We start from the raw sequence: 22224 nt of genomic DNA on the forward strand, positions 1-22224 counted from the left end.
GAAGCATCAGGCAGTCATGATTCGAACACTGACAGCTCACTTATATGTGATCAGTTGCAGAGCTCTGATATGATAAATGAAGGATTTGTATTAATTTCCAGTACTGTAGTTGCCTCAAATCACACCCAAAATTTAAAAGAAGAGAATTATAACGCAATCTAATGAAGCATGGATACAGGAGTAAAAATTTCATCTAAATATTACCTGAATCATTTACCTAACTTGCCCTTGACATGTTCTTCTAGAATCTAAGTCACCACCTCCTCCATTATTGAGGGCAAGACTCTTGATCTGTTTTCTTGCTTATTTATTTCAGGTGGGTGCTTGAAACAATGCCTGGCACATGGCAGATGCTCAGTAAATACTCGTTGCATAAATAGCCATTCAATCAGTGTTTATTATGAGATTCCTATATGCCAGCCCCTGGGCTTGGCACCAAAAAAATACAGATAAATTTAACACATGATCCCCCCTCTACAGTGTGGTAGGGGAAGACAGACAAGTGAAAGACCTTAGAAATATGAGAAGCAGCATCACATATATATGCTCAGCATAGAGACGCTAGAGCCACGCTGCCTGTGTTTGAACCTGAATCTTATTAGTCCCTATCTGTGATGTCTTTGCAAGTTGCTTAGCCTCTTTGTGCCTCAGTTTTCTCATCTGTGAAGTGGGGCTATGATCCTCACAGGGATACTGCCAAGATACGGGAGAAATATAAAGTACCTGGCACAAAGTGTCAGGAAGTGCAGTAGACATTAAAAGATTCTGTGAGAGGATTCAGAACAAAGAGTGAGGCATAAAGAAGGATCAGTTCTGGAGACAGAAGTGGGGACTCTCAGGAAAGACTCCAAGAGAACAGGTGGCCCTTGAGCCTCTTAAGATGGATCACATTTGCCAGGTTGTCGGTGACAGGAAAGACAATGGAACAGTGTAAGTGAAAGCCAGGAGGCAGGGAGTCCCATCAACAGGTGACAAAGGTAGGGGCAGGGAGAATATGATGGAGGGACTGGATACAAGAGATGCTAACGAGGCTGAATCTACAAGGCTCAGGGGCTTATTAAGTGTGGAGTAGGAAGGGAAAATGTCTATACTGAGGACAGACAGAAAAGCAGGTTATGGGGCTTTTTAAATTGCAAATTAATGACTTCTTGTATTGTTTAAGAATTCCTTCAATAGTTTTCTTTTTAATAAACAAGTAATTATTTGGAGAATTTCGTCAATGTCATAAACTGAATGCTTGCATCCCCCTAAAATTCTTATGTTGAAATCCTAACCTCCAACGTGATGGTGTTAGGAGGAGGGGCTTTTGGGAGATGATTAGGTCATGAGGGTGGAGCCCTCAGAAATGGGATTAGTGCCCTGTAGAAGAGACTCTAGAGAACTGCCTTCCTCCTCCCACCATGTGAGAACACAACGAGGACACAGGCCCTGTTTATGAATCAGGAAATGGGTTTTCACCAGACACCAAACCTGTAAGAAACAAATTTCTGTTGTTTATAAGCCACCCACTCTGTGATATTTTTGTTATAGCAGCCCAAATGAACTAAGACAGTCATCTAATTTTTAAAATACCATTTTAGAATTTTATATCACCTTTTGAAACAAATATGTATTAAATACAGAAAATTTGAGAACTACTGTTGGGCACTAAGAATAAAACAACAATCACTCATAATCCCATTTACTGCAATAAGCACCTTGTTTCAATCTTTATGTTGTCCATTGTTTATATTAGCATACATTTTAATTGCAAATATGGGATCATATGGTATACACTGTTCTGCAGCTTGATTTTTAAAAATTAAACATGAATGTGATTATATTCATTCAATATTCTTCTACATGTTCAATTTTAATGGCTTCAAGTATTCCACTCTATGGATGTATCATAATTTATTTTTATCTCCTCCCTCATGTGAATATATAAGTTGTTTCCAGTTTTTTTCTATTACTGAACATTCCTGTTGATACATCTTTGCCCACATCCTTGATTTTAGTGTTCATTTTAATGTATTTTATCCGTGTAACCATGTTGAAGTAAGGGAAAGTAAGTTAAATACATGATGTAGTTTATTGTACTCTTCACAAGAATTAATCCAGCCACAGCTTCTTGGTCCCCCCACCTAGGAAATGCCATGTGCCTGCCCCATGAGAGACAGAACAAGGTGGGAGAGGCCCATTTGAGGTAGGGAGTCCTGGCTGGCCAGTGCTTCCAGGGAACAGGCACTTGGGCCCCTTCAGCAGCATTACCCTGGACAACCCGGATCCATGCAACAGCCACAGCAGGGCCCACGAGCCTGCTAGGTCTCCACCCTCACCTGCAGGAGATGAGGCAGCAATCAGCCTGCGTGGCAAAGTGGCCCAGCACCTCCCTTAGAGCCCTACTCAGAAAATGGGAGGAGAAGCACATTTGGTGGCAAGGCCAGAACCTATTCCCATCAGCTCCTTGATCTTTGTGAATCAACAGAAGAAAACACAAACTCCCAAAGTTCCACAACTGGATTTGATTACGCATCATTTATTTCCTTGGGTTAGGCATTCCACTTCTCAGACTGCCACATGCCACTAGCTCATGCTAAGCCAGAAAGGACAATGACAATGGGAAAGAAAAGAAGCAAGATTAGAAAACTCCTTCATCTGAGGTGGCACGCTCCCACCACCAGGGGCCACTGTGAATATATTAATAGGAACAGGTAGTAGGAGGACAGGAGCCAAATGGTTTGTCCTCTGTGAGTGGAGAAGGGAAGAGTGGGGGAAGAGTTAGGATGGTATCTGAAAGGGTCTACATTTTCTCAGAAATACAAGAGCAGAATTAATCAACCCAAATAAGAAGAGCACTGCTACTCTCAGGCTGCTCATCTGGAAGACTGGACTCAAATTCTACAACCCAAAGAGCAGTGACTTTCCAAACACTTTTTGAACCTAGCCCAAAGTCCTTTATTTCTAACGCAAACAAAACAAAACAAAACAAAACAAAACAAAAGCTTTTGGTTGCTTCTTGAAATTTATTCTTGTAAAAGACCATGACTTATTTATTCTGTGCTTGCTATAATAGTGGATACCCTCTAGACAAGGTCTATGCTTTCCATTCATTCACTTGTTGGGTCATTCATTCATCATCCATTCATCACATATTAATAACTATTCTTGGTAGGTAATCTACTCCATGCAAGATATTGCATTGCCAGGTTTGTGCATACGGTAGTGAGCAAAACAGACATGTCCCTATCCTCACACCCTTCTGGTCTTGGAGGGGAACACAATTAACAAAGAAGCAAATAAATTATTGAGTATAAAGTGCAATGGAGGAACTAAATAAGGTGTCTTCACAGAGGCTAATGAAGCAGATCTGCTTAGCACGGTTATAAGAGGCATCTCTGAGGAGAGGGCAGAACAGGGCTATTATCCACCCAACTATTGAATTTTCCTCCTGGGCACACAGGAAGACTACACGCCCAGCCCTTCACATCCAGGTGGGGCCATATGGAATGTGGCCCAGGTGATGTTGTTCATTCCAGGCCCAGCCTACACAATCCTCCACACATTCGTTGCTCCTCAGCAGGTGACTGCAGAGATCCTGCTAAGGATTCTGAGAAGGCACCAGGGGAAAGAGAGGTCACGAGCTGGAATGGCTTGGTGGCTGTGTGGAACAAAGCAGAATCCCAATTCCTATCCCTAATAACACACACACACCCCTACCACCTTGCACTGTGACGTGAGGGACACATGCTTTATTGTTTTAAACCACTAGGATAATGGGTTGTAAGTGACAGCACTTAGATTCTTCTGACTAACAGAGTAGGAAGGGTTAAGCTGAGGCCTAAAAGATGGGAAGAACCCGATTCTTGGAAGATCTGGAATAAGGGTATTCAAGGCAGAGGAAACAGCATGAGCCAAGGGCCCACAGCAGGAAGTCTGAGGAACGGAAAGACAGCTGGAGGAGTGGGAGCTGAGAGAGTGCAGCATAACATAAGGTAAGGCTGGAGAGACAGGAAGGAGAGAAAAAGCAGGAGCTTGCAGACAACAGTTAGAGTCTGGATTTATTCTACGTTCTCCATACTTTTCCAACTCCTTTGACACAGTTATTTGTATGCCAAGATACCCAGTAGTCACTATTAGCTGATTTATTTAAAATGACCAAAATCCAGAAAGATGCAATGCTAAATGCATTAGTTTTCTATTGCTGCTTTAATAGATTAGCACAAACTCAGTGGCTTAAAAACACATGAATTTAATATCTTACATTCTGGAGGTCAAAAATTCAAAATAGGTCTCACTGGGCTCAAATCAAGGTGTCTTCCAGGCTGAGTTCCTTCTAAGCAACATCACCTGGGTCACATTCCACATGGCCCCAACTGGATGTGAAGGGCTGGGCATGCAGACTTCCTGTGTGCCCAGGAGGCAAATTCAACAGCTGGGTGGAGGCGCTAAGGAAGAATCTGTTTTGTCCACCTTCCTTGACTCCTGGTCCGTTCCTCTCTTTTCAAAATCCAGCAGCAGAGCATCCTTCAATCATTCTCTGACTCTCACACTCTACTTTCCCTTAGATGGGCTCTTGTGATTACATTCAGCCCACTCAGATAATCCAGGGTAATTTGCCCATCTCAATCAAGGTCACCTGGTTAGCAATCTTACTTCATCTGAAATCTTAATTCCTACTTGACATGTAACAACATATTCACAGGTTCTAGGCATTAGAACAGAGACATGTTTGCAGGGACCATTATTCAGTCCACCGTAGTAGGAATGCCATTACTTGTAAATCGATGTTGACTAATCATACTCACCAACCTTGTAACTCATAGACTCCTTCTATTCTTTCCCTTCAAACTGGATGATTTGAAAGATCTGATCTCCAAAACAAACTGAACTTATTATGTAGTTACTGACAGATAATGATTCCATCAGCTTTTTTATTAGGCTTTTCAAAATGTATAAATGAGGCTGCAGACCCCTAAAAATATCTGAAGTGATTGTAAGTTGGGAACCATTAGATTTACAGACAACTGGGCTTCTCAAATCTTAGTTCCCGCAGTCTGGTTAAATGATTTAGCTGAAGGGGAATCAGTGAACACTGATAGGATATATCCAGGCATGTCTCTTTCCTGCTGTCCCCAAAATGGGAGGTTAGGGATGCCCTCTTGAAAATGTCACCGCAAGAAAATCATACTCTTAAGAGGAAGGAGGCTTGAACACTACCAGTCACATCTTAAATGCAGAGGACTAATTATTCCACATGCTTCATACCTCTGGACGGAAACACTCATTATTGTGTTAGAGGACAGAAATCTGGCAACTCTGCAGAATGCAAATCACCCAAAGCCATTCCACTCAAGCTGGTCTGATCACATTCGCTGTCAACCCTCAAGGATGCTAACAAAGCTACTGGGACAGGAGGGAATTCACGGCAATTCTTACATATTGATTACACTGGATTAAGTGATTTGCTACATTTAAACAATAAACAATACACTTGAAAAATCACCTTGGACACAAGATTCCCTGGACATTTGTTTTTGGGGGTGAATGTGTCACTGGGCAAGGATATAGCAGTTCATTCAGCATGTGCTCTACCGCCTTGGGCTTTAACACCCAGGGTCCCCCTTTCCTGCCACAGCCCCTCCTCTCAGTTTATACTCATCTTCTGACCAGTCAGCACTCTCTTAAGTGACACATCACAAAGGAATTTTGCCTTCCCATCACATCTCTTCTTCTACATTTGCTGCTTTGTGAATCCTCTTTATTATTTATTAAACAAGCAACTCAATCAGTGCATTCCTCCTTTCTTTTGCATGATGCCAGTGCCTCCATTTTCAGAGATACCAATAATTAACTTCCTAGCAAATGCTTACCTTGACTGCAGTTTTTAATCTTCAGATATCCTCCCAGGAAACTAATAAAGCAATAGAATGCTTTCAAGTCTGCTTCTTAAGACACAACCAGTTTAGGGACCAAAGATTTATTGACTTAACTGTGCGCTATTGAGTAAATCAATGAATAATCACATACCAGCTTCCATAACAAATCCTAAATGGGCCCTAACTTATGACGGGACAGAAAGCAAATTATAGTATTGGGAACATCCTGAGATACTTGTCTGACAATGATTGTGCATTTGGCCCACAATCTTCACTGCTTCTCCTTCAGCTACACCATTCGAGCAGAGCTAGAAGTGAGCATTCTAGATATGAAACACAGAAATCTAATATACTAATAAAGATTCAAGTAAGCATGTTGTCTAAGTTTGGATGGGGAGAAGGAGAGGGAAAGAGGGAGGGGGTGGAGGGGTAAAAAGAGGGGAGAAAGAGAGAAAGGAAAAGGAGGAGGAGGAGAAAGATGAGGAGGAAGGAATGGGAGGATGGAGGGGAGGAGAGGGGAAGAGAGGGGAGGAGAAGGGAGGAGACGGAAGAAAGATTTACATATAAAACTGATACACTTTCTTACTCAGAAGAGTAAAATTTGGGCCCAAAGAGTTAGCTTCTGGGCAGCCAGTGTGGCTTTCTACACAAGAAAACTTTATCAGGCTTTTCATTCTGTGCAATGCCAATCAAATAGCTAACTCTTACAATTGCTTTGATTACTAGTCTCTAAAAATTATCCAGCTATTGACTCAACTTTCCATTTTATCATGCTTAAGAGTTAACAAATGCAAATTTCCTTCCAAATTCAAGCTTTGTAATAAATAATGATAAGTATCAAAACTAAAAAAAAAATTGATCTTTATCATAGAAGAGACTATCCCTGTTAGAATGCTGGGTGCTGAATATTTTATGATTTAGAGCACGTAGAATATGGACAGCAGGTGAAGGGATGTCTTCTCCATGCCATTTCTTTTATTCATACCTAATGGGGTTGCCTGACATAGTAAGAGCTTTAAAAAAACATTGTTGGATAAGGATCTTTTATATTTCTTTGAAACCTTATAAATACTCTTCTTTTTCTGGAATGATTCATGGGGTCCTCAGAAAAACACCCCTTTCCGCGGCAACAATCACTGGGAATTTCCTGGCCTGCCTGTCGTATCCTCTGTGCAGGCAAACGCTGGCTGTTTAGAGCTCCTTCCTTGGCCACTGTAAATCTGGAGGCTCACCCTCCCTTCAGTGTCACTTTCCCCTCCAAGTAGCTCTCCAGGACAGGATCTAAGTTGAACCCATGCCAACTGACCTTGGGGCCTGGCTCACATCTGGTTCACGGGAAACAGACATATCCTCCGCCCTGACAATTTCTAGATACCCAGTCATCCCCTAAGGCCACAATCTCAGAGCAACCTGCCCTTTAGATTTTTCAGAGTGAGTCAGGTCCCAGTCTATTGTGTCCTCCAAAATGCAGATGACACTTATTTAAACCACTCAAGAGGTCCAGTTGAAGCCTCTCTCTTTGGGCATGGGGCAAGAGGCTGGCCTCCCCCTATATCTTCCTTTCTGGAGAGGGTGAGATTTAGAACATAGCACACAGTTTGCTCCAATATTCTACATGGGCGAGGGCTTAAGAGTCACAAAACCAGTTCGTGTGCAAATCTTTGTACTCCTGAAAGGGGGTCACGGACCAAATTCTTAAATGACACATTTAATGTATTGAGTACCCAGGCAAAACCTGGATTAAAACAGTTCCATTTAACATAGTGTTATATAAGAATACTCCATTTCATCCTAACATATGAAATTCTAGAGTTCCAAAGCAGATTCATTAGGACAGTACATTGTTTCATGGTGTTTGGTTATGAGGTATCATCTCTCTCTACAATTACAATTTGGCTAAGCCTCTCTGAATATGTTTATTTGCTCCTTCAGTCATTTTTGGTTTCTTAACTCTCAGCTACGTCTCGCACCATATAAATCTCCTGGAGATACCAAGGATTAGGCTTCAGCAATCTGCAAATTGGGTTGGCTCTGTTTTGTCTCTAATTTATGTCCTCTACTCTTCTTGTACTTCTACTAAACCGTGGGGTTGAAACATTCGAATTAGGATATTGTTAAGTACTAACACCAGTGGCTTTTTGTGTGTTTTTCATTTTGTCCCTCTACCCAGTGACCCTGACCTATTCAATCGACCAAAGACACTGCTTTCATTACTTTTTTTTTTTTTTTTTTTTGAGATGGAGTCTCACTCTGTAGCCCAGGCTGGAGTGCAGTGGCACGATCTCCACTCACTGCAACCTCTGTCTCCTGGGTTCAAGTCATTCTCGTGCCTCAGCCTCCCAAGTAGCTGAGAATACAGGCGCATGCCACCACACCTGGCTAATGTTCGCATTTTTAGTAGAAACGGGGTTTCACCATGTTGGCCAGGCTGGCCTCAAACTCCTGACCTCAGGTGATCTGCCAGCCTCAGCCTCCCAAAGTGCTGGGATTACAGGTGTGAGCCACCATGCCCAACCTGCTTTCATGACTTCAGAAAGAAGGAAAGAAACACAAGAGCAGAAAACTAAGAAATGGATTATCTTCTGCTTCGAAGTCTTGAGCCCTGGTGTGATTTGGAAGGATAGGTGTTAAGTGATCCAAGGCTCTGAAGAAAGTCCTATAGGCTGGGGGAAGCTAGTGAACAGATGGAGGTGGTGGAAGGGTATCAGACTCTGGGGAGTCCCTAGGGAAGGGCCCTTAACTCCACCCACCTCCAGGCAGATCCTGAGAGGAGTGAATAATAACCTTCCAGGTGGAACTGGGAAATAAGAGGGAAGGGGGCACGGCACCTGCCTGTGCTGGTAGAGTCAGGGAGGACAGGGAGGTGTCAGGGTGGATACGTCTGCTTGGTGTGCCTGTGCCAATGACTGAGACAGCCCAGGTGGGCCCTAGTGCCCCAGCACATCACAAGAACAGGTGAATGATTCCCGCAGGCCCCAAAGGCGGCACATCAATGGGAATAAGGCTTATGCAGCCTGCCAAGTTTCCTTCTGGAAAGACGGATGATCCATATGCCTCAAGTGTATCATGAAAATAACTCAGAGAGAGCCAGACTTTAAGCTGTCTTGCTGTGGGGAACGTGGGCCAGCACAGCAATGACTAGGGGGATGAATGACTTGGGACAGGGAAACAGAAGCCAGCATGAACGCACAATGGCAAGACATAGACAGCCTGTTGCCCCTGATGTGAGGTACTGAGTCAGACCCCTGGAACCTAGATGGACCTGGAAGATGGACGGGACTGGGATCTGTCACTCTAAGCTGAATACTATTCCATCACATGTGTATACGTGTGTATAATGGAACAGTACTTAGCTTGAAAGAGGAATGAAATTCTGACATGTGCTACGACATGCTAAACTTTGAAGACATATGCCAAATGAAATAAGCCAAGCACAAAAAGCATATGATTCTACTTATATGAAGTATGTGGAGTAGTCAGTTCAAAGACAGAAAGTAGAATGGTGGCTGCCAGGTTCTGGAGGGAGGAGGAGAATGGAGAGTTATTGTTTAATGGGTACAGAGTTTCAGTTTGGGAAGATGAAAAGGCTCTGGAGCTGGATGGTGGTGATGGCTGCATAACACTGTGAATGGACATCAAACTGTGCCCTTAGAAATGGTTAAAATGGGGGTAGGCACAGTGGCTCACATGTGAAAGTGTCACAGCACTTTCAGAGGATTGCTTGAGCCTAAGAGTTTGAGACCAGCCTGGGTAACATAGTGAGACCCTATTTCTAAAAAAAATAAAATAAAATTTAGCTGGGTGTGATGGCACATGCCTGTAATCCTAGCTACTCAGGAGGCTGATGTGGGAGGATTGCTTGAGCTCAGGAGTTTGCGGCTGCAGTAAACTGAAATCACTGCACTCCAGGCTGGGCAACATAGTGAAACTCTGGAAGAAAAAGAAAGAAATAAGAAATACGAAGAAAGAAGAAGGAAGAAGGAGAAGAAGGAGAAGAAGAGAAAGAAGAAGAGGAGGAAGAAGAGGAAGAAGAAGAAGCAGAAGAAGCAGAAGCAGCAGCAGAAGCAGCAGCAGCAGCTAAAATGGTAACATTTATGTTATGTATATTTGACCACAATTTTTAAAATTACGCTCTGCTAAACTGTAGCTCTAAAGATCACTCTGTTAGAAAAGGACAGCCACGGGTCAATGCGAAAGGCTGAGTGTCCTTACCCTTGGAGTCCTCCAGCCTGTGACATTAGGTCCCTCCTTAGGGCTCCTCTGGCTTTGCCCATGTTCCTCAAGGGGAAGTGCATCTCACAAATTTCAGTGCCACAGGTAGATACGATGGTGTTTTGCCTCCTGTCCCCAAAGTGGCCAGCTTCAGTCTAGCTAGAGCTGCAGATGGCTTCGATGAAGCTAGTGGGAATATATGTTTAACTTGGGATTTTTGTAAATTTTTTTCCTAGACAAAAAAACTCAAACATGGACCTATTTGAAGAGAAAGGGGGAGGAAACCTACCACCATGATAACAAGCACTTCCTTCTGTACGATGTGTTAAAACTCAGAGTGCTCTCATTTTAGTGCAATTTTTGAGATTACGTAGGGTGAGTAGTATAATTCATATGCCACAGATGAGATGAGATGAGATGAGGCAGAGTGATGTTAAGAAACTTGCTAAGGTCGCCTGGCCAAGCAAGAGCATGAACAAAGACTTCAGCCCAAGTGCCTGGAGTCCAGATCTGCAGCTCTTTACAATGTACCAGGTTCTCCCTTCAGAGAAGGATAAGAGGCATCCTGAGTGGGCTTGGATCATCCAGCGTTCAGGACACAACAGAAAGGCCAGGAGCATCTGGGATCCTCTTTTAGGGCAAAGCAGTCTATCTAATGCCGCACTTAGATTCCAGATGAATGCAAAAAACTGTGTGTGTGTATGTGTACCTGTTTGAGGCCCTGCTTTCAAATATTTTGGGTGGCAAAGAGTAATTTTTAAAAGCATTCTATAGAAGAAAGTAGGAACTGCTAGAAAAACATAAAATAATTAAATTTACCTCATTTAAGGATGCATGAGGGAAGCTATTGTTAGGGTTTCCTGAGCTGACATTATAAAAGCTTTTCTTATCACAAGCTTTTTAAGAAAAAATGACAAAGGACTTTCTGGACTCTGTGTTTATTAGGGGACTATACAAATGACAGTATTCAAAACAATTAACACATTTTAAACTTGTCATTTATATGTTTAATGAAACATTACAACTTTAATTCTCCAAATTGACTAAAAGAAAATGAGAAGATATTCATTCAATTTCTGAGAATTTTCATCTTATGGTTATTTCATACATATAAAAATAAACACATTTAAAAAATATTGCACATGGTAACATGTAGCTCTAAGGAATACCATGTTTTACGAGATAAACTCATTCCTTTCTTGTGTTTCATCAAATGCCTACAAATAAATCACATCTTAAATGGGGGTGAAGACTAGGCATACTTGCTTAAAGAATTCCTGAAATAAGGGGCTTTTGGAAAAGATTTATTTTGTTATTCAAATAATCACCTGCTAATTTATCTGCTTCATTAATTCAGAATTTCATGTTTTGGTGTTTTTTGAAACAAGGAAACTTTTCAAGTCTGAACACTGAATCACTACTCTTTTTTAGCTTTACAAATTTGACCCACTATATCATTTTGCTGACTCCGAGTATTACGCTGCATCTTTGGCTATTTTGAGCACAATTAAAAGTAGAAAATAGCATCACTCAAAATTGGGAAGAAATATAAAAGGGCAATGTTTTCCCAAGATTGTCCATTCAGAAGCCAGTGTCAAAGGCCCAGGGAGGCATTCCTGCCCTAATGAACTACCTGACCCCTCACCCCACCCTCCTCTCCCTAGCTCACTTTTGTTTCTCATATGTCACTAATGGCCAAGTCCTGTCTCTTCTTTCAGGGTCTTTCTCGCCTCACCCTCACCTCCTATTTTCTCTGAAATGCCCTGAAGGCTTCAACACCTTGTTTGTTCTATTGCATCTGGTTCCCTCATCCTACAACTCTGCTTACCATTGCTTCTGCTAGAAATTCCACATTCCTTAGCTTGACATGTAAGACCTTCCGTAATCTGGAAAGTCCTGCTAGCTAGCTTCCTGCCTCACAGATTGAATCCCAGGTTCCACCCCGGAACAGAAGAGGCCAGGCTCCTCCCCACTGCAAAGGGACAAAACATCCCACGGCTCCAGCCCGCGCTCCCGTCTTTCTTCCCAGTCTAATTTGCACTCAGTACCCTGGGCCCCTCTGGGTTCCTGCCTCCAGTTTTTTACTCTATGTTACCTTCTCTGTTTGGGATCCCATTTCCCCAACCCCGTGGCCCATCCCCAAGTTGCTTCATCCTCCAGGTCTTCCCTGATTCTCCTTCTTGGGAACTTATGCTTTTACCCGCACTCTCATGGAGAGTTGTCTACTTGTTTCTTAAAATGCTTTCTACATCATCAGTTACTTGTGTTTCTAGCCCAGTCTTCCATGCCTTTTACTTAATAGAAGCTCAATGGAAATACAGGAATTATGAGATACCAAGCAATATTAGTAACCTCATTTCATAATTGCATTACTCTTATAAGTTAGAGTTTTGAGTCATATGCATTAATAATAATAATACATTACATCCATGTTGTGCTTTCCAGAACTATTATCTATTATCTCAAGACCCCTGACAAAGGTGACATCCCCATCCTTATTTGATGTATGAGCACAATGAAGCAAAGAGCTAGCAAGCAGCAGAGGCGGTGTTGCTGGATACAGTGAGCACAGATTTCTGAAAGTACTAGAACAGAAAACACTCCCCAAAATGAAGCTCAACCTGACTGCACATCCTTTGTTAAGGTCTCCCAGACAGCACTGCCTATGGGGTCAGGAATGTCTTGATTTAGGTGCACCATCATGAACACACATGATAAACAAGATTTCAATGAAACCAGACAGTACATTCCCTTATGACAACAGAAATCACCACGGATCAGTACTGGTTATGTTCCTTAGTAAGACAACCAAGTAGGAAGGGGTCCCCGGAGAAACTCCGACTGGCCTGCGCAGTGGGAGCACAGGGTGGAGCCATGGGGTTTGGTCCCTTTGCAGCGGTGGGGAGCCTGGCCTCTTCGGTTCCAGGGTGGAACCTGGGATTCAATCTGTGACGCAGAAAGCCAGCTAGCAGGACTCTCGCTCTGCAGAGAATCCCAGCTTCCCCTTTTTTCCCTTTTTGTCCAATAAATTCCATTTTGCTCACCCTTCAAAGTATCTGAGAAAAAATAAGAGGCCTTTGTAAAAATAGTTATCCTTGCTGCACTTTATGCAAATAATCAGGCCCAGTATAAAACTAAAGTCTATTTTGCAAATAACTTAGTCCTATCATAATTTTTTTTAACAAAAATGAGGACTGGAGAAAGAGAGAAATTATGTTTCAAAACTTATCATACATTTGTCATTAAATTCTAAACTCATTAGTTGTTTTTAAGTTTTTGCCTACATTTTTAAACTAACCTGCTTGTTCCTATAAACCAACCAGCAATCTCCAGCTGTGGCTCACAAGGAACAAAAGGGATGAGGCATTTCAAAACCTGGATCGATACTCTAGTTCTAAGCAATTCTCCTGCAAATCCTGCCAGGTGATGGGAATAAGCATGATGCCCATCACTCAGAGGTTTCCTTTTTTGGGAAAATGAAACCAAGGGAGCTAACCAAAGCCAAGAAGCATGCACCCAAATCTCAGCAAGCATTACCGTAGCCACCAGTTACCTGGGCATCTCACAAGACATCCTTTTCTATCCCTTGTTGGAGAACGACTCAGTTTCACAGCTCCACCTTAGCATTCGGCTTGTAAGGAGTCCATGCAACCCCCCGAAACACATTTTTGCCCCAAACTTAATTCCAAGCTTCGGGTCAAAGCCCTGCTCGCGGGGAAGGGGGGACGGGGGAAACTGGAGCTAAGAAATCCAAAGGCAAACAGTAACCTAGGTTAAAAAACAGAGCACAAGTGAGCATGGCTGATTCCTGCTGATTAAGCCAAGCCTCTTGTTTCATAAATAAGGGTGGTGCTACTATCTATGGCATAAATGAGGTCTAGGGAACTCCAAGGCTACTAACAGTAGTGGGGATAGAAACATAAGTGAGAGCGAATAATTCTTATGCTTTAGGTCCCCCTGCTTCATAGGTGAAAGCCGCTTTGGCACCCATGGGTGGTACCTGCCAAGGTCAGCAGGCCTCGGGGATGCAAGGATGGAAGAGGGAAAGAGATGCTCTTCCTTCTCTCCCTCACGTACCCCAGGTATTTGATAGCAAAGAAGGGAACTAGGGACTCCTGCTCTCCTCTTTCTAGATGGGTAGCCATTCATCTTCAGTCTGTACCCCTTTCAAATGCATCCTGAACCCCTGGGACTCCTTTAAAAAACGCCTTCTTTTTTCCTCTCTCCTCTCCTGTCCTGTCTTCACAGATAGGTAATTGTGTCTCTGTTTAATGGGTCACTCCCCTCGGGTGCATCCTCCAAACTGGGAAAAGTTAATTTCCCAAGCCTTAAACTAGTTGGCTTAGGACTGGGCTTGCGGGGGTGGGGGTGGGGGTGGGGAGAGGGCGCTGCAGAGGGTGGGGAGGGAACCCAGAAGCCCAACATGCTGGCAAAAGGGTAACGTTTTTGTACCAGCCGGGCTTTTGGTCACCCTGTCTCTGTGCAAACTGCTAAAAGGCCTCGGGATTTTTGAGCTGTCCTTACCCTCCCCCCACCTTGTTTCATTTTAATACATGTTTTCTAATAACCTGGTTTGTCTCTTCTCAACTTCAGGCCATCAAACTCCAAATGATCACGCAACCAGAGCCTCAGCTGATGGCCCCTTCTTCCGGGGACCCTCAGATCGATCTTTGAGGGAGCTCTGACTGCCGTTTCCCCAAAACAGCGCCCCCTGTCAGCAGGAGGCTAAGATGGGTCTTCATCCTCATCCTTTCTAACTGCAGTCAGATGGACTTCTTCAGAGAGGGGAGTGAAACAGCCAGGTGTAAAGCGGTCCCCAGAACACTAGGAGAATGGGGTGGGGCCACAGAATTTAGTGCCCTTTGCAGGGGGGAGGAGCCTGGCCCCTCCTGTTCCACGGTGGAATCTGGGATTCAATCTGTGAGGTGGGAAACCGACTAGCAGGAGTCTTGCTCCGCTGAGGGTCCCTGTTTCCCCTTTTTTTCCTTTTTGCCCAATAAATTTCATTTTTTTCACCCTTCAAAGTGTCTTCGAGCCTAATATTTCATGGTCTTGTAACAAGAACCCTGTCTTTCCCTGAATTAGAAGAAAGTCCTATAACATTAGGACAGATCCCCTTCTTAATCCAGAGGAGCCATTAACAGAGCATCCTCCTGGACTTGCCCAGCTCCCAAATGCAAATCTCCCCCCCAGACAGGATCCTGTCATAGAGGTAAGTTTGTGCATGAATTCAGGCTACAGGCAAAGTGTTTACCCCTAAGAAGTCACTCTGTACCTCTGCAAGACAATTCATAGTAAGTTCATTAAACATCTGGCTGTAGTTATGCCCTTGAGGACTGCTAAATAGATTTAGAGTACTTTATCTCTTCTGTCCCTCATTTTTTCAATGGAGTACACATAAGCCATTAGAAAGAAGCACTTTTAAAAAGTATTCAATGAAAGGAAACCCAGCCCTATAACATGCAAATACCTTCAAGGCCAAAGCTAACTGAGTCTGTTAGGCAAATGAAGCTAACTGAGTCCGTTAGGGAAATGCTCTCTTGAAGGTACCCTTCCCCTTCTCTGGAGTATATGACATCTCTCTATTGTTTTACTCCACAGCACTCAGAAACTACAAGTCATTTACCCAATATCACTGAGAATCCTTACAAATACAGCATTTTAGCATATGCTTCAATAAAACACATTAGATATAGCTAGAATTTTTATTTTTTTATTTATTATTATTATACCTTAAGTTTTAGGGTACATGTGCACAACGTGCAGGTTTGTTACATATGTATACATGTGCCATGTTGGTGTGCTGCAACCATTAACTCGTCATTTAGCATTAGGTATATCTCCTAATGCTATCCCTCCCTCCTGATAGCTAGAATTTTTAAAAGGTGATCATGGCCGTGCGTGGTGGCTCACGCCTGTAATCCCAGCACATTGGGAGGCCGAGGCAGGTGGATCACCTGAAGTCAGGAGTTCGAGACCAGCCTGGCCAACATGGTGAAACCCTGTCTCTACTAAAAATACACAAAATTAGTTGGGCGTGGTGGTGGGCGCCTGTAATACCAGCTACTTGGGAGGCTGAGGCAGGAGAATTTCTTAAACCTGGGAGGTGGAGGTTGCAGTGAGCAGAGATCACTCCACTGCACTCCAGCCTGGGTGACAGAGTGAGACTGTCTTAAAAAAAAAAAAGTGGTGATTACACATGGACAGACCTTTCTCTTTTTAGAGTAATCCTGGCCTAGGGCTTCTCAGCTACAACACATATTTATTCAACATGGACTATTTCTAGCCTGTGGTGCCCACAGACAGCTCAGCTGCCAGGATCGCACCAACTCTCCTTCCTCTGAGACCCAATGCCCAACATCTCAGGCATCAGTGAAGCCTCCCACAAGACCCTGCTGGCTCAAGATCCTTTGCTAATTTGCCTAATCCCCTCTGCTGGCAAAGGCAGTAATGCCACAGAGGCCAGATCTGCATTAGTCAAAAACTTGCTTACCAGGGGCTCACTTAGAGCCCCCAAAAGCACTTGCCTGCTCTTACTAACAAATATCACAAAAAGAAATAAGTAGGCTCAACAGACAAGTCTCACTGGGATTTGACCATGCTACCAGATGAAAACATAGGTAGAAAACGCCTCAATAACTATAAAGTGATTTCCTCACAGTTTTAATTCTCTCTCTTGTCTTTTTTTATTTTTTTTTTATTTTTTTTTATTTTTATAGATGGGTGGGCTTGAACTCCTGGGCTTAAGTGATCCGCTTGCCTTGGCCTCCCAAAGTGCTGGGATTACAGGTGTGAGCCACCATGCCTGGCACTGATTTTTTTTTTAAAGGGGTTGTTTCCATTTCATTACAATTCTGAGTGCCTTTAGTGTCCAAGGCATTTTCTAGGTGCTGAAAATACCAAAAAAGTATGATATAATCTTGCCCTCGATGGGTTTATAATCTGTGTGTGTGTGTGTGTGTGTGTGTGTGTGTGTGTGTTCACAGCTAAACTGAGGGATACAGTCAGCCTTTCGTATCCCTGGTTTCCACATCTGTGGATTCAACCAACCACAAATCAAAAATACTTGAAAAAAATGGATGGTTCCATCTGTACTGAACATGTACAGACTTTTTCCTTGTCATTATTCCCTAAACAATACAGAGTAACAACTATTTACATAGCATTTACATTGTATTTGGCATTACAAGTAGTCTAGAGATGATTTACAGTTTATGGGAAAATGTGTGTAGGTAATATGCAAATACTATGGCATTTTATACAAGGGACTTGAGTATCCATGGATCTTGGTATCTGTGGGGGGTCCAGGGAACCAATCCCCCAAAGATACAGAGGATGACTGCCCTGTGGCTTGCTTGTTCTAAGGGGCATAGCCCACAGCGGGAGTCCATGAGGACTGCAAGGGTCTGGGAAGGCTTCACACACAAGTCTGCATTTTTGCTGGGCCTTGAAGGGAATGGAATTTCAGCAAGCATAAATAGAGAAGGAATTTTTGAAGAAAAAAATATACGTGAGAACAGGCAGGGAGGGGATGGTGCTGTGTGCACTCAATGTGCTGACACACTTGGGGAAAACAAAGTGGTGACCTGTGACATTCCTACCTGGACGGTAGGCCTCAAAGACAGAAAGGAGGGATTTGCTGCATTTTGAGCAGAGTCTCTCAGGTCTACACTTATAACGCCTCTGAATCAAACGTGCTGACTTAAGATCTCAGCTGCTTCTCTCTGATTCTGTCCTTGTCTTTCAACGTAGCACAAAAATGGTATCTTCTTGCGGTTACAAGGTAGGCACTAAGGACATATGCCCAATTTACAGTTCTGAGAAAGTGTTTCTGTGGATACAGAGAGGCTGGCAAAATAAGAAAGGCATGCCACCTTCCAAATATTTGTTGTTTTTGTCCCCAAACACCCGTTTTTCCCAAATGATGTAACTGTAAGAAAATTATAAATCTTTTAAATCCCTGTACAAAGACTCCCAAAAGTATTTCTCCAAGTACCCTACTAGCAGTCTCGTGAATATTCATTCATTCATTCAACTAATATTTATTACACATCTATCACATACTAGGCACTGTTCCAGGTGCCGGAGATACGACAGAGAACAGAACAGATAAAAATTCCCACCCTCAGTCCGGGCGCGGTGGCTCACGCCTGTAATCCCAGCACTTTGGGAGGCCAGGCGGGCAGATCACGAGGTCAGGAGATCAAGATCATCCTAGCTAACACGGTGAAACCCCGTCACTACTAAAAATACAAAAAATTAGCTGGGCACGGTGGTGGGCACCTGTAGTCCCAGCTACTCGGGAGGCTGAGGCAGGAGAATGGTGTGAACCTGGGAGGTGGAGCTTGCAGTGAGCCAAGATTGTGCCACTGCACTCCAGCCTGGGTGACACAGCAAGACTCCGTCTCAAAAAAAAAAAAAAATTCTCACCCTCGTGGAGCTTATAGTCTAGTGCACAGAGACTAACAATAAATGAAACACATACATAAAACAGATAGTGAGCAAGACAATGAGATGTGCTAGGGGAAAACAGTGTGGGAAAGGAGCGCAGGTAGCACCTGTGCCTTTCGAGTACATGCTTGAATGAAGAGAGGGACAGAGAGCCATGCGGACAGCTAGGAGGAGCACATTCGAAGCAGGAGGCACAGCAAGTGCAGAGGCCCTGAAACACACCCAACGTGGTTGCAGGAACTGCAAGGAGGCCTGTGTGTCTGGAGCTGAGTGAGGGAAGAAGAGAGGAGCGCAATGTAAAGACAGAGAAGTAACAGTGACCAGAAGTCTGAGGGAGGAGAGTGCAGTTTGTGCAAGCCAGAAGAGCACCTTCAAGGTGGAGGAAGTGATCAACATTCACAAGCGTGGCTGAAAAGCCAAATAAGGCAAGGACTGAGAGTGGACCCGGGGGTGGGGGGCATTAGCTGCCCTCAGAAGAAGGGTGTAGGCGGAGTGATGGGTCAAAGCCTGACAGTCGTTAATTCAGGGGAAAATCGACGATGCAGGAGGGAGAAGGGGCCATTGTCAGCAGGGCCAAGGGGACGAGGTGGGAGGGAAAAGGATTTAATGGACCAGTGAATGGGGCTCTTAGGCAGCAGCAGGGACAATCACCTTCAGAAAAAGCAGGGAAGGCAGAGCATCTGGGCCTTGAGATGGGTAGCTGCAAACGAGTGCTGTCAATCCAGACTCTCTCCTGACAGCTCTGTCATTGCAATGGAAGCGGGGAGTGGGGCATGTGGCAGGTGAGGAAGATGAGGACCAGCATGCAGAGGCTGGCTCTGAGTGCAAAGACGGAGGAGTGACACCACCTGACTTACATTTTGGAAGCTCCCTCTGGCTTCTGGGTTCAGAATAGACTGAAGAGAGGCAAGAGTGGAAACAGCCAGTTAAGAGGTTATTGTAATCCATGACAGATATATTTTTTCCCCCAAGACTAGGGTGGTAACAACAAAAGTAGAAAAATAATCAGATTCTGAACATATTTTGAATACAGATAAAGGTGGAAGAGTCAATGAAATGCAGGATGTTTTACTTTCCCCCCTAAACCAATACAACAAAACCAAGAGATGTTATTACAGAATTGAAACAAAAATCAATAACATTTCAGTTTCTTTTACTGACAACGATCCAGTTTTTAACTAGCAAATATTCCAGAACTGTGGCGGTATCAATAAGTGATGCCAGTGAATACATAAAAATCTGTTGGCATTGCAAAGCATTATAGAAATGGAAGCTGCAGTTAAAAGCAAGGCATCTGTGTCTGTTCCAATATGCCAATTGGCAGGGGTGAATCAATAAATCACAGAAGTAGTGTAGAAAAATATTTCAAGCCTTCCAAGATCAAAGAATAGATTGTAAAATATTAACTTGATGTCCTTTTAACTATTTTTTCTCAATATTTATTAGTGTTTGACCTCCCTTGAAACCTGAGTTCCATTATAAGCTCTTTTGGTAAATGGATTGAAAGGTTGTCTCAGAGCACTCCAGCTTCCCTAAGTATTTTCTATTCTCCAGTGAAATACTATTAGTCTGCATTTTACAGTAATGCTCCTCAGCATATCAAAATCATGCATCTCTGTTCAACACAGAGAAGAATTAAGGGTGTTGGCCTGTCTCTCGCTCCATCCTCTGCCTCCCATAACTACATGTATGTAGATACTCCTACAGATAAAGTGTGGATATACAAATTTGCACATCATGGTAAAAGTGTCATAAAATCCTCCACCCCAGTAGTTCATAAGGCCTACTTTAAACATATTAAATTAAATATTTAGGGCTTGCAACAGCCAAAATACATGAGGAGCCAAGTCCTTCTCTTTGTATTTATAGCAGGCAGTAATACACACAAAACTTCCAAGAGAGTAAAGGGCAGAAGTCCTTCCTGCTCTTTCCCTATCTCAGGTTTAGTTTGGAAAACATTCGTTGCCAACTTTTCCTACACAGATACTCTGTGCCATCCTAAAGGGTATACAGGATGGATTCATGTAAGAATCGTGGCAGTTTTTGATCAAACAATTCAACTTCTAGGATTTAATACTTAAAAAAAAATTAAGGATGTGCAAAGATTTAGCCACAAGAATGTTCATTGCAGCATGGTTTATTAGAAAGAAAAACTGGGATCAACCTAAATATCTAACAATAGTTGACTGGTTAAAAAAAAAGAAAGTTCCATGCATGCAACTGAACTATGCATAGCCATTAAAATAATGTCAAATACTTAAATATATGAAATATGTCCACGGTAGGTTTTGAAATTTAATAGGAACAGTCTGACCACATTTAAAAAGAAAATATATATTTACATGTATATATGTACATAAAAGGCAATTAGAAGCATTACCTTTGTTACAGTAGGGAGTCAGGCAGACACAAGCAGGGCAGGAGAGCCCCCCTCCACCCCTAACCAGGAATGTCAGGAGACCATCAGGTGATGGTCAGGCAGTTGTTAATCTGTCTCTCTTAAATAATAATTGGTTGCAGCCGGTGCCCGGGAAAGGCTGTCTCCCAATAGATAGAAAACACCTGAAACTGGTGATCAGCCGCTTCTCAGTAAGATCTTAGAAGTTGGGTGGGTGGGCCCAAGCATGCGCACTAAGAGGCAAAATGGTGGAATTTAACTGGTATATGACCTTCCTCTGGAAACACTCCGCTGGTGAGGGAAAAGCACCTCAAGTGAGCATGCGTACAACCCCAGTAAACACACTGCACCTGCGGCCCCTCCCAAGTGCTGGCAGGACACTGTGCATGCGAACAACCCACCCCCAGGGAAGAATAAGGGGAGAAGAGATGCAACCCCCGGAAAGCATGCCAAAGGTCTAACCATACGCTTGAATCTCTCAAGTTGCCTGCTTGGCCCTCCTCTGAGTGTCCTTTACTTCCTTTTGTTCCTGCTCTAACATTTTTTAATAAGCTTTCACTCTCACTCTAAAACTTGCCTTGGTCTCTCACTCTGCCTTATGCCCCTTGGTTGAATTTTTTCTTCTGAGGCGGCAAGAACTGAAGTTGCTGCAGACCCGAATGGATTTGCTACCACTAACACTTCTAAATGTAGAATTTGCAGGCAGGTCATCCATTTTGCTCATCTATACTTTGTTCTAATTTGTCCATAAATATCATCTTATTACTTGTGTAATTGGCAAAGTAGCAGTAAAACTTACTAAACATTATTCATGGTGGCACACAAGTCTCACGGGAATACTGCCTGGCCAAACAAAACCCCTGTTGCTCCTGACCTTGCTGGCTTTCTAGATATGCGGCTGTGTGTGAATCTAAGCCATAAGATGGCCCAGAGATGGTCTTCTTCCATGAATCTCTGACAGTCTGCTCAGCAATCAGGCTGACTATATTCTTCAGATATCAAATGGAAGGAAATGGGAACAGCAGCAGAGATTTGCTATCTACAGAACCACAAGGAACAGAGCGATAAACACAAGCTTCAGGTGGGATGTGCCACAGTGCTGGGTTCCTTTGCATAAAAGCAAAAGGGGCTGTTCAGAGACAAAATATGTTAGGGAATAAGGGTATGCAGAGGCCAAGAGCAAAGGCCCGGAATGAATGCAGCATGTTTGGTCAAATGGTCCTTGTGCTTTAAAACAGTTAGGGAAATGCCAGGTAATTTCAGGAACAAGGCCCAAGCAATTTACAAAGATTCCTTTAAATTAAG

General features: G+C 43.3%; 1 protein-coding gene across 4 annotated transcripts in view; it reads right to left on the minus strand.

The window, feature by feature from the left end:
* Positions 1-22224, minus strand: part of CHN2 (chimerin 2) — a 328112-nt gene that overhangs the window by 213114 nt on the left and 92774 nt on the right. For 2 of the 4 annotated variants that reach the window (XM_004090979.3, XM_030797319.1), the window contains exon 2: positions 19379-19417. The exons of the other annotated variants lie outside the window; for them this stretch is intronic. In XM_004090979.3, the coding sequence (XP_004091027.1) occupies positions 19379-19417 (39 nt within the window). The remainder of the gene's footprint in view (positions 1-19378; positions 19418-22224) is intronic. 4 annotated transcript variants of the gene reach the window in all.

Source organism: Nomascus leucogenys, chromosome 17, assembly GCF_006542625.1.
Source record: "Nomascus leucogenys isolate Asia chromosome 17, Asia_NLE_v1, whole genome shotgun sequence".
Taxonomy (NCBI): Eukaryota; Metazoa; Chordata; class Mammalia; order Primates; family Hylobatidae; genus Nomascus; species Nomascus leucogenys.